The sequence below is a fragment of the Pseudoliparis swirei genome, chromosome 5 (assembly GCF_029220125.1).
Source record: "Pseudoliparis swirei isolate HS2019 ecotype Mariana Trench chromosome 5, NWPU_hadal_v1, whole genome shotgun sequence".
NCBI lineage: Eukaryota > Metazoa > Chordata > Actinopteri > Perciformes > Liparidae > Pseudoliparis > Pseudoliparis swirei.
The window spans coordinates 14,440,769-14,458,058 of record NC_079392.1 but is presented as its reverse complement, the minus strand read 5'-3'; the positions used below and the strand labels follow the sequence as shown (position 1 = coordinate 14,458,058).

At 43.2% G+C, this 17,290-nt stretch overlaps 1 protein-coding gene across 1 annotated transcript in view; it reads left to right on the top strand.

The window, feature by feature from the left end:
- The window catches only part of LOC130193901 (cadherin-2-like), a 78,005-nt gene extending 76,441 nt beyond the window's left edge, over window positions 1-1,564 (top strand). Inside the window, exon 16 of the mRNA XM_056414729.1 lies at window positions 368-1,564. Within this exon, the coding sequence (XP_056270704.1) occupies window positions 368-574 (207 nt within the window). The 3' untranslated portion in view covers window positions 575-1,564. The remainder of the gene's footprint in view (window positions 1-367) is intronic.
- The last annotated feature ends 15,726 nt before the right edge of the window (window positions 1,565-17,290 follow it).

The following is a 17,290-nucleotide window of genomic DNA, read 5'->3' as shown; positions in this document are numbered from 1 at the left end:
TCCCTCTCTCTCTCTCTGCTCACCACCCCTCTCTCCCTCTCTCTCTCTGCTCACCACCCCTCTCTCTCTCTCTCTGCTCACCACCCCTCTCTCTCTCTCTCTGCTCACCACCCCTCTCTCTCTCTCTCTCTCTCTCTCTGCTCACCACCCCTCTCTCTCTCTCTCTCTGCTCACCACCCCTCTCTCTCTCTCTCTCTGCTCACCTTCCCTCTCTCTCTCTGCTCACCACCCTCTCTCTCTCTCTCTCTCTCTCTCTCTCTCTCTTCTCACCACCCCTCTCTCTCTCTCTCTCTCTCTGCTCACCACCCCTCTCTCTCTCTCTCCCTCTCTCTCTCTCTGCTCACCACCCCTCCCTTTCTCTCTGCAGGGCCTGAAGGCAGCGGACAACGATCCCACCGCCCCCCCCTACGACTCCCTGCTGGTGTTCGACTACGAGGGCAGCGGCTCCGCCGCCGGCTCCCTCAGCTCCCTGCACTCGTCCTCGAGCTGCGGCGACCAGGACTACGACTATCTGGGCGACTGGGGGCCGCGCTTCCGCAAGCTGGCCGACCTGTACGGCGGAGGGGACGACTAGCCTCCCCACCCCCGCCTCGAACCCCCCGACCCCATCCCCCACCTGCAACTACCACCCTCCCCCGCCCCACTGCTTGCTGCTCACGGGCTCAGGTGGGGCGGGTGGGGCTGAGGAAAAGGACGACCACAGGGGTAACCGCTCTGGGGAGTTGGATCAGCCCTTCTGCTTCATCGCGGTTCGGCTTGCAACGACCTGCTGCCCACTTGACCACGGTCGATGACACTAGGGACCATTGGGACTCCTGGCCTAGAAATTCAGGCTAACGGACATCACTATCGGAGCGTCGGCTAAGAGCGACAACAGCCTGCTACAGACGCTCATCTACACTTGAATCTCACAGTCCAGGAGCACTGGGGTCAAATGTGCCTTTTTGTACATTCTTTTGATTGTGTTCAGTCTTGATCCTGTGCTTTAACAGCTCTCGGTGTTTTTGCGACAGCGACTGGAGGAGCACTTTGCCATGATAATAAGCACGTGTTTGTGTTCCACCGTGTGGGGGTGTCTGTGTGGGTGTGTGTGTGTGTGTGTGTGTGCACACGTGGATGTGTCTGACACACTGGATGGATAAAAGGGCAAAGCCTATTATGAGACGCCTTGGATGATCCTGGCAGCAGAAACGTGGCTTTACTTGTACGGCTCTGGGTGTTGATGGGTTTCTCTTCCCATCGGCCGTTCCACCACACTCCCAGAATCACATGTTTAGGCTTTTGCTCTTTTAATTGGTGACCCACTTACAATACTTAACTGACCACGGAAGTCTCCTCTGACCACAAGCTTTATTGCAGCTGGAGTCATTCCGTGTACCGGATGTTCCAGTTCTCTGATCGCGCAGCATCAACGGCATCTACACACATACAACATACACTCACACACACACATACAACATACACTCACACACACACATACAACATACACTCACACACACATATACAACATACACTCACACACACACATACAACATACACTCACACACACACACACATACACATACACACAACTCACACACACATACACATACACTCACACACACACATACATGCACACACTCGCACACACATACATACACACACACATACATACACATACACTCACACATACATACACACATACATACGTACACACACACACATACACACACAAACATACACACACTCGCATACATGCATACATACATGCATACATACACACACTCACACACACATACATACACACACACGCGCACACACACACACACATATATACATATCTCAGGTACCAACAGGACCGCCTATGTTAACGAAGCCTGCACAAATCAGAAGTGTTCCCTTCCCCTCGCTGACGTGTGATCGTTCCCATCACGTCAGGGCTCTGACTGACCTGCTGTGAACAATGGCCGCCTCACTCAGCACTCAGATAATCGAGGACATGTAGTGCCACCACCCATTTAAATAACAATCTCTCTGAATTGAGTTTTTCTTTTTCTTACGAGCAGGAATTATTATTTCTACATAGTATCTACATTTGACGTTGCTAAGTCTGTCGGTATTCATCCCAACTCTCAGATACAGTATCAATCAACATATCGCGATACTCAAGTGTGTGGATATTGCCCGCTACGTATCACCAAACTGGCCCTTTTTCCAACACCGTTTTTTGGAAGTTCTCTTTGGAGACAGGAAACACTTTGCTGTTGTATCAGCCGACCCACATTGACCCCGGTGGTGAGCTTGTTTGAAGATGTGTTCATTGCATCCTGTATGTGTTAATTCTTCACATGGAAACGATGATACATTGAAGCGGTTTCTGCAGATGCCCAAACAGTTGGACTGGTTTTCATTACACATCACAAGGACTAGCAGGACGCAACATTAAGGCCACGAACAACCCATAATGCAACTCTTTCTTGGTGTACGTGACTCAACGTGGTACTTTCTTTCATTCAATTAGAATATCTGCTGCATTGAATATGTATTATTTCATATTACATATTCAGAAGGAAAAAATCTTCAAATCTGGCAAATTATTGTTATTATCGTAAAGTCTTTTTAAAATGAATGGGTAACGGGTACCTTCATGCTCTGTTAAAAACCGCAGCATCACTTTGAGGAGCAGTGTGTGTCATGTGAGGCCTTTGGGGTTCAAACCCAGAGCGGGACAAACGAGAAGCATCTTTCTGCCACTTGGTGTTCCAAAGCTAGTCACAAGAATTGTACAGTAATGCTAGACTTTAGATAGATACCTTCTGTTTTTGTTTTTGCTTTTATCACAATGTAAGTTATGCAGCGATTGCTGACAGAGGGAGACGTCGGTCCTGGTTTCGTAGCAGCGATACTTCTTGATACTCGGCTGTGGTGGATTCCATTTTAAAAAGGCAACATTTCTTTTGTCTGCTGATGATTTGCCTTAGTGTTCTCCGGTACTCCAACTGGCTACTCACTGTAAACTGAAATATGTACAGATTGTATTTTTCTCTCTTGTTGTTCTTTTGGCTGTGGTCTCTGAAAAATGACATGCTAATATCCTGAATCCTTGTATATGTGTAATTTGGATTACAAATTAAAATGTTTTTGCATGTTTTTATCTTTTCATTCTGGGAACAGTATTTTTTGCAAAGAAGTTCAACACCTGTTATACACACACACACACACGTACAAACACTGAGGGGTAAATGAACTTAACGATACGCTAAATCTGTGAAACCAACATTTAAAAGCGCCCACAAAGAGTGAAATGCAGCGCTGACAAGCACATCGCCTCTCGGTGCTCTCGTGCTATTTGCACATATTTCCATGAGGTCATTCACAGATATTTGGTGGCAGATTGTCTCCTTTCAATGCAAATGAGTCTCATTGCAAAAACAGTCCAATTCACAAAGATCAGTGCTGATACTACCCCCCCCACACACACACACACACACACACACACACACACAGTGAAGTGATCGGTGTCGTCAGAGATAAAAGGGTGTCCACTCAAACTAATTTATGCTGAGATGGAGGGACTGTCGTGAAAATGAAATGAATATATCTCCAATGTTTTGAAGAGTGAGAGTAAAACAAGATTTCAATGAAGCTAAAATACCTGCGTGCCTTGTGCTTTAATGAACAGAGCTGCATGTATTTACAAAGTGTCAAAAATAATCTGGTAAAATAAGACTAATTAATATGTTCCTCATTAATGATGTATTATTTTATTTCACCTATATGTGCTCTGCGGTACAGATGCATATATGGTCACAATAAAAAACAATGACCCACCATGACCTCCCAGGCGAGTTGCTTTGTGGGCGTGTTAGCACGAGAGCTGTTCATCAGACCTTTAGACGTGCTACTGGACACAATCCATTATTTGTGAATTTGCCATTGTGTAGGCTCAGTAACGGACATTTTGAAACATAATTTTTTGATGTTTGGTGCTTGGGGGCAGCAGGACACACTGAACAATACATTGACATATTAGCACATTATAAAGCTGTTATGGCTAACACATTGGCAACAGTAGCATCCAGCAGAGAGCAACAGTAGCATTACAGTTCATATCATTTTTTTAAGCTCTGTTTTTGGTCTCCACCAACTCAGAAATGAGCTGGTCTCCAACTGTCTGTCTGCAGACAGTGTTCAGACTTAGAATAAACTAGAACAGTAAATGTACCGGCCAGAAAAACCAAGCAATCGGCTAAAATGCAAAGGCAGAGTTGGTGAAGGTTCATCAATGGGCAGCACGGTGGCTCAGTGGTTAGCACTGTCGCCTCACAGCAAGAAGGCCCTGGGTTTGAATCCCGGTCGTTCCAGGTCCTTTCTGTGTGGAGTTTCCATGTTCTCCTCGTGTCTGCGTGGGTTTACTCCGGGTACTCCGGTTTCCCCCACCATCATAAAGACATGCACCGCGTCGTATGAATGAATGTTGGTGGTGGTCGGAGGGGCTGTAGGCGCTGATTGGCTGCCACGCTTCCGTCAGTCTGCCCCAGGGCAGCTGTGGCTACTGATGTAGCTTACCACCACTGTGTGTGTATGACTACTGGACTCTGCACTCTGTAAGGGACTTCGGGTATTTAGAGAAGCGCTGTATAAGATTGAAGGTTATTAATACAAGTTGTTTCTTTCACGTAACACTTTTCAGATGAACAAATTGAATATAACTTTTCATTCAAATGTATTTTTCACAAAGAAGCACAAACTATTAAAGGGACATTTTAATAATGTAAGATAAGATAGACCTTATTGTCCCAAGGGGAACATTGTTAGTTGGGCAATCGTGCTGCACACAGAAGCAATCCGCCTAAAACAATACCTGGCCCAAAAAGATACAGAAGAAATACATAAATAATGGTGCTAAACCCTGAGAGAGACAGACATTATAAAACAGAAGAGACTCTTAAAATATATAATACACATAACTAAATATTGTAGTGCCTCCTTCCTGTGAACTCCAAAGTACTGTGGACGACAAGGTATAGCACTTCCTTAAAGTCGGGGGTTTGCAAGCAGCACATTGTATAAAGAAAGGTCTCAAACAGCAGGAAGCAGGAACATTTGCCTGTGGATCATCTATATGAAGGGTTTTCTTTTCTTTAGGTCAAAGTCCGTTCTAGAATGGGGCATTTCTGATTTGGTTTTGTAATAACTTCCACAAAAAGGGGGCAGGGAGGGGCTGGCCACTGTTCAGGTACACGGTGGTTTTTCCGTAAATTCTCTAATATTTGGTGATTGTATTGGTATGGATGGATGGATGGAGATGTCAGCACTTATTTCCAGATCTCGTGTTAATGGTATTAGTCTGTGTGATGTGGATGTTTTGCTCGGTTCCATTTGGGTGAGGCTGAGGAAGTTAAAGAGCCATTCACTGGCAGCCTGCTGTGAGGCTGCAGCTTTCTTTTGTTTAGTGTTGTTTTTATTCAGTTTCATACAGCTGCATTGAAATTCCCTCAAGTCCCTTTTGCTCTATGTTTTAGTAAACATTGTTTTAGTAAAGGCACTTCTTCTGCCTATTGATCTGGTTTTTCAACATCCCTTTGCACGCTGCTTGAGCCCAGTTGGAGCATCAGTCGGCCCTCCCTTTAGAAACGAGTACAAGCTGCCGTTCTGCAACTATGTTTGAAAGAAGACCTGAGAGTATTTTCTAGTTATCATTATGGATTTCCTTAGTTTTTTATAAATCTGCTAATCAGCTTATAAAAATAACATTTGGTAAGAAAGTGAAATAGTAGAAAATGATTAGGCCTTGATAAATGTATTTATACTTGTATGTGAGTCCCTCCCCCACAGTGTCTGCCTCGTCTGTCGCCTAGTTAAGGAGCCCCTGCTTTATACAAACTGTAAACCTGTGGGTGTTATTTCATCACCTTTGATTGACAGTAAGCCCACAACCCACCAACCGTTTCAATTCTGATTGAAATGTTGTTCAGCTAAGCCCCGCCCACTCAAAACCAGTGAAAAGAGCTCTGAACCCCAAAAAAGAGATTCAGAAATATCTGTCACTGTAACTTCGCTCGTAGTTGTGGTGCTCATGTTACCTGATAATAACTCAGCATACAATCTGATTGACAGCGGGGTTGTCTCACAGGTTTGGGCGTTTCGTGACTTGCACCCTTCAAACATCCATTTGACCGTGTGCACTTTATGGGACGATAACAAGAGTTTAAAAATGGGAAGCACATCGTAACACAGGATGTCAGGTGTATTGCTGTAATAGCTTAAGCATTAAGCATATGTGTCTTTGCCTGATACTGTTTACTTATGATGTTAACATTTCACCTCTCAACACCTCTCTTCAAGATGACATCTGTCAGGACTAAACACCCACTCAACCGAAGCCTATGATGCAGGCTCTCGGACCAGGGCCTTCAAAGTCACATTTGTCGTTGAGCACAGAAGACCACTTATACAAAATGTAAAATGGGTTGTCCTCTGTATGTCCTGTTTTTATTCTCATTTTAAGTATCCTGCTGCAAAAAAACTTCCCCTTATGAGACAATACAATAATTAACTGAACTCTATTGAATTAGATCAGATCAGATATCTATGTAACTTACAGCCCAACAGTCCCACAACAAATGAAATGGGTTTAAAATTAATCAAATATGATTTGTATGCAATTGAATATTCCATAATGTATTCTCTTTGATCTCACAGTCTCCCTCACTCCTCACATCTTCTTCCTCCTCCCAAATATACAGATTATTGATCAGTAGTAAATACATGCCATGTAATAATACAAAAGGTACCCAGTAGTTCAAAGTGTAGTTGTTGGGATCCCAAACTATTAGCCTCTTATTTCGTAATTTCACAACTTGTTCCCGAGTACCTAAATATACAGTATGTCCAGACTCCACTTTAAACTACCTTAAACATTACAAACATCAGTTAATGGTTTCAATCTCCAGTTTCAAGTATTCTTCAATACAGCATGATCTTCAGTTAGTAAATTCGGGCTCATTTACAAAGCCCAGGTCACTCACTGACCCTCATGAACAGAGTCCGGGTCCCCCACTGACTGACTCTGTCATCCCCATGAATACATACATGGCAATATGAGGTTCTGATTCTGATTTAGTTGCCGAAAAATGGCTCATTAAGGGTTTGGTAGTATTAGGCTCCACCCTCTAGTGTCACTGTTGCTTGTGACCAAAATGCTGAACTCAAGCCTTGAACACATCAGTCCATCAACCACAATGTGACCAAACCCACTTGGAATGCACCTTAACCATACACCTAAGGACGACCACACACGTCTTTGTTTAAACTTGATGCAAAATAGTAAACTTTGTTTCAACGAGCAAACCAAAAGAGAATCTCTAAAATCTACTCAGGCTTGAGAAATATCGGACTGAAACTTTGAGTAGGAATATTTGTACTTACTACTTCAACTAGACTTCTATCCCTTGAGAAAAGAGTTGAGCAAAAATACTTTATGATCTATCTGTCTTGCAAGATTTTTCGTGTCCTTTTATTTGAGAGTCTTGTGAGGAGTAGTCGGGTTAACACAGATAACTGATAATAAGGGAAACAAATTAAGTACTATTTGCATAAAAGTAATTGGAATATTAAAGAGGCTTGGTTTATCAAAATTCACAAGAGAGGGTGTTAGAAGTGGAACAAATAAATGCGAATTTTTCTGGGATTAGCAAGGGGATCCGTAGACCAGGCCGGGAAAGAGCGAATGCGGAATGTTAGTAATAAAACAGATCTAAGGTGACCCAGTTCCATTAGACTACAACAACAGGAAAGCAACAAGGCATCCATCAGGCCGGCCGACGGGGAGAGTGGCTGTAAGGTCAAATGAAAGCGTCGAGGCCATCGCTGGGATGATAAGCAGAGGGCCAGGTGTGACAGAACAAGGGTCCTGAGTGGTCATCTTTGGCGTTTACAACCGGTGACCCTCTGTCTGAACTCACTCAGGGGCCCTACGCCGACACCAGATGTAAACATTGCACCTCTTGTGATATTCAAATGAAGACCTGTTTGATTGTGTGTTCGGAGCCCATATCCTCACCATATGGGCCCATGATGATGTTATTGCGGAGTGAATCAACACAAGCCTGAATTCATGTGTGTTAACCTGCCTGTAGATCAATGGTCTTTGATATGATAATGTAACCTATGTCCCCCATATGTTCTGTATCCTGACCCCCGGTTATAATGTGTTCTGCGTCACTGCCCACGGGAAGTCTCACCAAGTCTGAAAGACTCATAAAGAGGGTACCCTAAGTGCCTGAGAGATAAGAGGAGACACCCGGAGACAGGTCACAGAGGTGACTCAGCTCATCTAAACCAGCTGAGACAACAGTCCTCCTCTTTGAGGGGGAGACAGAGAGTCTCTCCAGAACCTCTCAGGAAGAGAGGGGGGGGGGGATGACCCCCCATCAGCACCCCAAAGAGGGACGGATATCCGGTGAAAAGTGGGAGGAGCAGAGGGTATAAAGGTGACGAACAGGGAAAAGGAAAAGAGCAAAAGAAAAGGAGTTTTTTGAAAAGAAAGGAGGTTTTTTCATAGGTTGTGGTTTGCGTCAGGCGTCCGTGAAGAACTCACGGACGCCTGACGTACTTTGTCTATTTTTCTTCTTTTTTTCTTCTGAAAAAGGGGTTAGAAAAAGAGAATTTTTTAGTTGTTGTGATTTTGCGTCAGGCTCCCGTGAGGGAACTCACTTGTAATTGTACTTTGTTTATTTCTTTCTTCTTTTTTTGAATAAAATACTTGGCTGCCTTGCAGTCTTAAACTTTACATTCGGTTTGTGGACCTACTTTTTTGTGAGACCTATTTCTTCACCTGTCGACCCACCCGAGGAGGCCGAAGGCGGAGACCCAAGAGCGGACCCCGGCCTCCCCCGAGGTGAGTCTGAGCGACATCTGCACGGCTACACCCACTGACCGCAGTTACCCAGGGCACATACTGATTCCTCACACACCTGTAACTGACATTTTGTACTGAAGAGAGATATCGCTGCAGCTGGTAGACCTCCGTCTCTCGGCCGAGCCGTGGTTGGTTCTGGGACCCAGAGAGGGACTCGTAACACTCGAGTCCTCGTCGCGGAGGTTGTCCTAAAAATAGAATATTACTAAGTGTCCCGCCAGCCGCTCTACGAGCCTGGTACCCTCGAGCGTGTTGGGGAGAGACCCGATAATTGAAGAAACAGCGTTCCTCTCCGCGGAGATCGATCTGCCATCATCTAGGGGTGTCGCGCGCCGAGCCGAACAGCGACCACTGTCGAGGTGCACGCGCGTCGCTCATCAGGCCCGAACGATCGCAGAATCATATAGAGGGAGTTACTGATCTCCGCCTCCTTCCCCCTTAACTCGGTCTTCGCCCTCGCTCGAGTTTCCCTCTCCCCCTCGAAGCGCAAGGCGAGGATACCGTGACCGGGGCGATCGTCAGAAGAGAGGACGGGCATCGTGACCCGTGGACCCGCGTCCTCTCCAGTGCGACAGGTTAGCAGCGCGCGGTGACGCGCTGCGCTTGGGCGTCGCCGACGTGCTTTTACGACAGTTTGCTACACGTCTGTCCTTAGAGCACGATTATTTCCCTCAATAAAGTACCCGGTGTGAGCCGACTCGCACCTCAAACCTTTCCCCATACTCTCCATCTCTCCTCTCCCGTCTCGTTCCCCCCCCCCCACCCCTCCCCCGTTTCCCCTACACGAGAAGAAGCGGCGTGACTTTTCTTTCCGCCTCCCACCCGAGGCGACCGAATCGATTCACGTACGCGTCTCTCTTAACAGTCTCACATTGTAAATCTCAAATTTTCACTTAGTACTGAAGACATAAGGTGTGCAAATATCAAACAAATGTATGGATGCGTTATGAGACTCTGCTGAAAGGAAGCGCAGCCAGCACACTCCGGTTCCCCCCAGGAAAACAGTCAGCTGTCAGCTGTCAGCTGGTTGAGAGCCATTGCCCGCAATCTTGTATATAGCACCCTTAAAAGGAGTAAAATTTGTGTTTTCTTGAACTGAAAAGGTCAATAGTATTTGTACATTTCAAGAAAGTAGTCAGTACACCGTTATTCCATTTCATTTTAGATTCTGACGTTTCTTTATTTAGTTGTAGGTAATCAGTCTCACCTGAATCAGGTAAACGTATGTGGTAGCTACCATAGCAACACAAACACAAACAGCCTATCATTCCGGTCTAAAGTTAAGCAACTTAAGAGCCTTTTACGCTGGGTTCAGTGGTGCCACTCAAGTCAATGGAAATAATGGGTTTCTGTAGAAAAAGGGCTCATAGGAGCTATATATATATATATACTGTATATATATATTTATATATATATATATATATATATATATGTTGGTGTGCTACACTTTGGATTATGTGGTGTTGTGTGTATGAAACAGTGACCTTTAGAATTGACACTGAATTATTTGATTGGCTATCCATTTCCCCATTATCCATTTGCCCTGAGGTTGATTTAAGTGAAATTATGTTTTATTTAATATGAAATGTATTCCTGTTGGATTAAGTTAAGTGCAATCATACATCTCTTACATCTTTCATATCAATTAAATGTGTTTCTGGAGCTTCTAGAGACTAATTAAGTATTGTTGATATCATTTAAGAAATGTCCACTACATTAGCTCTATTGGTACGTCATGCAGGTCCATGATTGTCATATATGCCCCTCCCCCAATACAATAGAGGGGAATGGCCACTCCAATCATGTATTGAATGGCATTGTGTATTTTTTAATACATTTACCAGGGAGGGACAGTACAGGTTGACATTATTACACAATCATAACTTTAATGTCTTAAAGGTGTCTAGTGAAGCCATCGACTTTTTAATTCAGCTTGAAGTAACAATAGATAATATAGATTCAGAAACAAAAAGACCAGACGGAACATATGAACACACATGTGATAAATGTAAATGTGTGTGACCTGGGAAAGTATTTCAGAGACATTTATTGTTCCAATCTTTTTCTAGTTAAATTGATGACTAACTTGTGTTTACTCCTTTTATGGATAAAAGATGGTGACATGTATGAATCTTATGTGTAAACAACTGTTGATATTTTGGCGAAATATTTTGATACGCACACAATGTCTCAAGTATTTATCACCATGAGATGCCCAGTGAGAACAAAATGTGTTCAATATGAATGTATGTGTGACACTTGTAATGGAAAGGAGGGAAATCCCGTCTTCAGTCATTAGGGGTGTAATAGGTGCTCTCCCACATCATTACCTCGAATGTGGGAGAGCATTTTATAGCTATATGATAGTTTTACATTACTATGTAAAGTTATTAGGTTGTTGGAGATGTTACTCAATCTATTACGGCTCAAGCTCCTAGACTCTATTAGAAAACACAGCTGATGTATGTGGACACATCTGGACCTACTGTACAGATGTTACAGATGTTATGACTGTCACAGTCTGGACCTGTGGCCGGTTTACACCTGCAGTTGCATCACTGCATGGTATATTGTGATTTAATCTGCACTCGCTTGTACACACCTCGCAGGCTACAGGCCCATTCTGTCCTGAACACCACACACACATGTAATAAGTAGAGTAATACTATTACTTTTTTTTAAAAATGAATAAATAGTAATTCATTACATTCAGTGAGTAACTTGCTCAAGATTGTTTGCGTCTTTCATGGCGCAGTCGAAAAATAAAAATGAGATTCCCTCGGAAACATAGCAGCGCTTTATCTAAGATAGATACATAGTCGCGCTTTATCTAAGATAGATACATAGTAGCGCTTTATCTAAGATAGATACATAGTCGCGCTTTATCTAAGATAGATACATAGTAGCGCTTTATCTAAGATAGATCCATAGTAGAGCTTTATCTAAGATAGATCCATAGTAGCGCTTTATCTAAGATAGATCCATAGTAGAGCTTTATCTAAGATAGATACATAGTAGAGCTTTATCTAAGATAGATACATAGTAGCGCTTTATCTAAGATAGATCCATAGTAGAGCTTTATCTAAGATAGATACATAGTAGCGCTTTATCTAAGATAGATCCATAGTAGAGCTTTATCTAAGATAGATCCATAGTAGAGCTTTATCTAAGATAGATCCATAGTAGAGCTTTATCTAAGATAGATACATAGTAGCGCTCGCAGTTTGCTTACCAGCCTTGCGTGGGAGTGGACGACGCCATCATCTACCTGCTGCACCGAGCTTAGTCGCACCCGAATGGACCACAACCGCTGAGAGTTCTGGTAGAGGATGTGGACATGGTGGAGGAGTACAGGTTCCTGGGTGTCTCCATTGACAACAAACTGAACTGGAAGGCTAACATCAACATTGTGTGCAAGAAGGGGAGGAGTCAACTTTTTTTCTTGACGAAACTTTGATCCTGTTGGAGATGTTCTACCAGTCTGTTGGACCAGGGCTCTGGACTCCTCCGTATTCTGCTGGGGGAGCAGGATTGGGGCTGGAGACACCAACAGACTCACAAAACTGGTGAGGAAGGCCGGCTCCATCATCGGCTGCAAACAGAACTATCCGGAACAGGTGGTGGAGAGCTAGACACTGAAGAAATGATTGTACATATTGGATAACCCGGATGACTCTCTCCACCACCCACTGCAGCGGAGCACGTTCTTCAACAGACTGATTCAACTCCGATTCACAAGGAGAGGTTCAGAAAAATGTTCCTGATACAGGAGAACATTCCTGATTCCTGATAGCCGACCGCTATTAGACTTTTTAATAAATCACATCTGGCCAGATCCTACAGATTGTAAAGCCCTTTGAGGCACATTTGTATTATATTGGGCTAAACAAAATAAATTGAAATGTATTGAATCCTACTTCAATTGAATCAACATCACTTGTATAGTTTTCATTTCTATTTTTTTTTTAATTTTCATTTCCTTTATTATATAAATTCTTAAATGTAATATGCCCTGCTATTTTATTTTATTGTAACATGCTTGCTTGCTGCTGCTAGAAAGACATTTCCCCCTGAGGATGAATACAAATCTAATCGTATTTAATAGGAGGGTGGAGAATACCAAATAATGTGCATTAGACTCTGTGGTTAGGCCTCTGCACCATCTGTGGGGAAAGAGCTCTCTCCATTCAGCTGAACTATTCCAAGTGTCTCTTCAATAAATACTCAAAGACATTAAAGAGTTATCATGTTTGTTTCTCCAAATTATATTCAAGGAAATTAAAAAGGTTTATTTTCACCACAAAAAGCACAACCACGAAAAGGTTGAGGCAACATATCCAGTTAGTTAAGTTAAGGAAAAAACATTAGGTGCAGCTTAAAATAAAAAGCGTAAACAATGTTGCATAAGAACGTGTCCTCATTCAACGCTTTGCTTCGTATGCAGCGTATGACAAGTTCCACTTGTTACATTCATACAGTGTTTTCATAATGACCTTGTCCTTTCACTCGGGTTTCCTGGGTGAAAGGTCACTGTTTGTTGAACAATATGGACAAGGTGTGCCGTCTGTGGAAGATTTTTCAATAGTAAGTATTTCGAAGATGCTTGTGGTTTAAACTTCGAAATATTACAAATTTTTACATACATTTTTATTTGGTCTCTGTATTTAAAACAACGTTAGCAATTTAGGAGCAGTGGGCTGCAGTGAAGCCCCCCGGGGGCAACTGGGATGTCTCGCTCAAAAACACTTCGACATGCAACTAATGGGGAGAGGGGGAATCGAACCGGGGACCTTGCAGGACGACCACTCTACCCATGAGCTGCAGAAGGAGTGAACATGTGACTGGATGAATAAGACTTGGATTGTACTGCAGAGATGTTTCATTGACCTCAATCCATAACGACTGGTCTCCTGTTGTTGGATTCTTTGTGGAAGTATGAGAGAAAAACTAAAAAAAGGGTTAACCGATATACACGTGATCACTTTGGGGCTGAATTATTCCTTTTAACATGACAACATCATGTCCTGTGTAAAGCCATTGATGGTGTTAGTGCACCACAAGTATCGTAGCATTACTTCTTGTGACATGACTCGGTATCGGAATTACAGCCGCTAAGAAAAGGCTATCAGGGAAACAAGTAGACATCTTTTACAAATAAATCAAAGGCATTTTCCAAGTCCGTAAAATCTGCTTAACGACCCGAATGTCCCTGAGCCTCGATAAACTCTTTGATTATCATACCCAAACCATGTCTCTTTTTCTTCTCTTGGGTGTGCAGATGCATTTGTACGTTTGCACTATTTGTAACTCTTCCACTAGGTTGCAGATAATGTCCAAATAAACCGTCCAGCAGAATGAACTCCTCGGAGGATGAACTTACAACGTGGCTCTATTTTAAGCCTCTATGCTTTTCTCCTTGTCTCTGCCTGTGTGTGTGTGTGTGTGTGTGTATGTGTGTGTGTGTGAGAGAGAGAAAGTTTGATGGATATGGGTTGGTGAAGACAGATGCTCATATTGTTTCAGTAAAACATCTGGTAAGTGATTTGTAATGCATATGATATTCAATATATTTTTTCTGAACTAGCAAGAAATGTGCAGCTCCTTTTTTAAGACGCGACCATAGAAAGCAGTAATCCTCTGGTTATTAAGAGACAAATGAGGCGTGTCCCGCTGCTGCTCCTCTAACTGATGTCCTGCTTTGAAATGAATTACGGGATTTTTTCTTTATTACCCGTTTACTGGGAGATCCTGTTGTTGTGCTTTTCCTCCCTGATTTGACTGCAATTTTTCTGGATTTTGTTTCAGCTTTCTGTTTTTTCATGTGGAACCTATCCAAATGTGTTTATGTGATTGCATTGTTGTCATGCAGGCCACTGGAACAGGATTCAGAGCCCATGTGAAATACTGCAGCTCAGATTGAAGTAGTGTGTGTGTCACCGTCGACTGCATACGCAGCCACAGCATGTCGGAATATGTCCGCTATATAGGCAGCCATTTGATTTGGAACATCTGTCCCCAAAGCTTGCCATGCAACTCTGGCTGAACAAAAGCCACATGGCTTCAAGTGACAATTACATCATCGTGAATGTGAGAGGGGAGCAGAAGCACCGAGGAGAGAAAGTCAGTGGACAAACAGTACTATATAATGCAACAATATCACCCTAAAAGCAAAATATAAATACGATATTAAATATACTCAAATATCCTCCCATCAATTCATTTCAGTTTATTTTATATATCCCAATATCAAAAACTACCATCTGTACATATACAACATCCCATTCCTTTTTAGATGTGGTGTAATAAATAAAAAGGAACACAATGATTATTGAAAGAAGAATCAATTAGATCAAGAGTTGGTTCCTATTGATTGTTATAATAATATAACCGGGTGATTGAAGGTATTTGTTCAATTGAATTCACTTTATTTTATATAGCCCAATATCACAAATTACGAATTTGCCTCGGAGGGTGTGGCAGCGGGGTGTGTTTAGGCTTGGCTGCAGAGTGGGTGGAGCGGGGGTGTGGTTCAGGGAACGGTGTCTGATTGTCATCAGCTGGACTGATGGGTAATCGGTCGAGCTGATAACAATCTGTGTTTGTGTATCTGCGAGGCTTTCTCTTTAAAGGAGCTGGACGGACTGAAGACGAGAGAGCAGTGAGCAGAGACACAGTCTGCGGGCTGAAGTAATAAAACTTATTACCAAATATCCCTCTGGTTGCGCATTTCCTTGGTGCTTAGGGGGGGAACCTACTGGTGACGGCTACAATCCTGTCACAGAGGGCTTTACAATCTGTAAACATAGACATCCCTGTCCCAGGACCTCACATCGGATCAGGAAAAACTCCCAAGAAACAGAAAAAAAATGTCCCAGGGAAAAAAGCCCTGCTGATGCGCCCCCTCAACCTCCTTCTGTCTCATGGATTATGGAGGTCTGGATCTTGCCTACTACTCACTATTCATACATTTGTTATATTCATTGAATGTGTTCGTACAGTATAACTCTATTTCAATCAGCAGAGACAGGTATTTAGAGTTTTACAATAATGTATTTACAATTGCATTTTGTAATAGTGCAAAGTCTTTTTCGCGATTGGACTCCATCCTGAATCAGGATAGGCCAGGGGTAGAGATGCTGATATCTGCGCAAACTGAGTACCTCCACGGATTCCAGACTCTTGTGATGGTGTAGAAGAAGAGTTGCCGTAACGCCGTTTGCTCTCCTGAAGGTTTCCCTTTGAAAGAGTTTTTCGATTTCTTGGGAGTTTTTCCTTATCCGAGGTGAGGTCCTGGGACAGGGATGTCGTTCGTGTACAGATTGTAAAGCCCTCTGAGGCAAATTCATAATTTGGGATATTGGGCTACACAAAATAAACTGAATTGAACCTCATAATGTGTGAATTCCATCCAGTAGTCCGCCTTATGTCTCATAAATAACATCAACAATACCCATTTGCCTATCGTTTCAACAATAACAGTATGGAAAACAAACTATAAATAGCAGTAATCCGAGTCCAATGGATTGGCAAACAGAGTTTAGATCAACCCCCTTTTTCTCTTCATGTTTATTTCTTTTTCCTTTCCTGGAGAATGAAATGGGCCTGTAACTGTCCTGCAAGTAGTTTGAATGGAGTTAGTGCCATTCTCATGGAGGTGCTCATTGGTGAGCCCGGATTGGTACTTGGTTTTAATAATGTTCAGAGAGGAGAAAGCTAGCTCACAGCTGTAAGCAGAAATGTAAGGACTCAAATTCGTCCCGGGACGTTGAGATAAAAAGGCATTTTATGCAAGCGCCTCGAAGGAATGAACCGGAATATATGTGGTAGTCATTTTAACACAAATACAGTTCTAGGTATAAAGATAAACTGATGATGCTGAAGACATCCAAGGCCCTTTTGGATGTATTGCCAACACCTACTCTCAGTTTGTGTAAGAACTGTTACGGTTTGGTTTCAGCAGGACCTTCGAGCAGACAAGGAGGTGGAGGGTAGGTGTAAGAACGGCTTTTATTAATTGGAAGACAGCTGGGGATTTATAGGGCAGGAATCGAAGGCAGGTCGAGAGATGTGGTGGGGTGAGCGGCGGTGGTCAGTACGGGACTCCTGGGCACAAGGAACAGAAGTTAGTACATCAACAAGATGAAGAACAACAAAAGATACTTTCTGTCGAAAAAAGACTAAGAGTGGCGCGAGAGTCACACTACCACTGAAAATAATCTGGGACGAGTCGAAGTAAACACAGAGGACGGACAGGGTCCACGAGAGTCATGAAGGGGCGGAGCCTTAAAACAACAGAACAGTTGTCAGTTTGTCCGTTCACAATGAAACTGTCAATCCGATTTCAACAAATACGAGGAGCCATCCCTAAGGTAATAATAATAACAATAA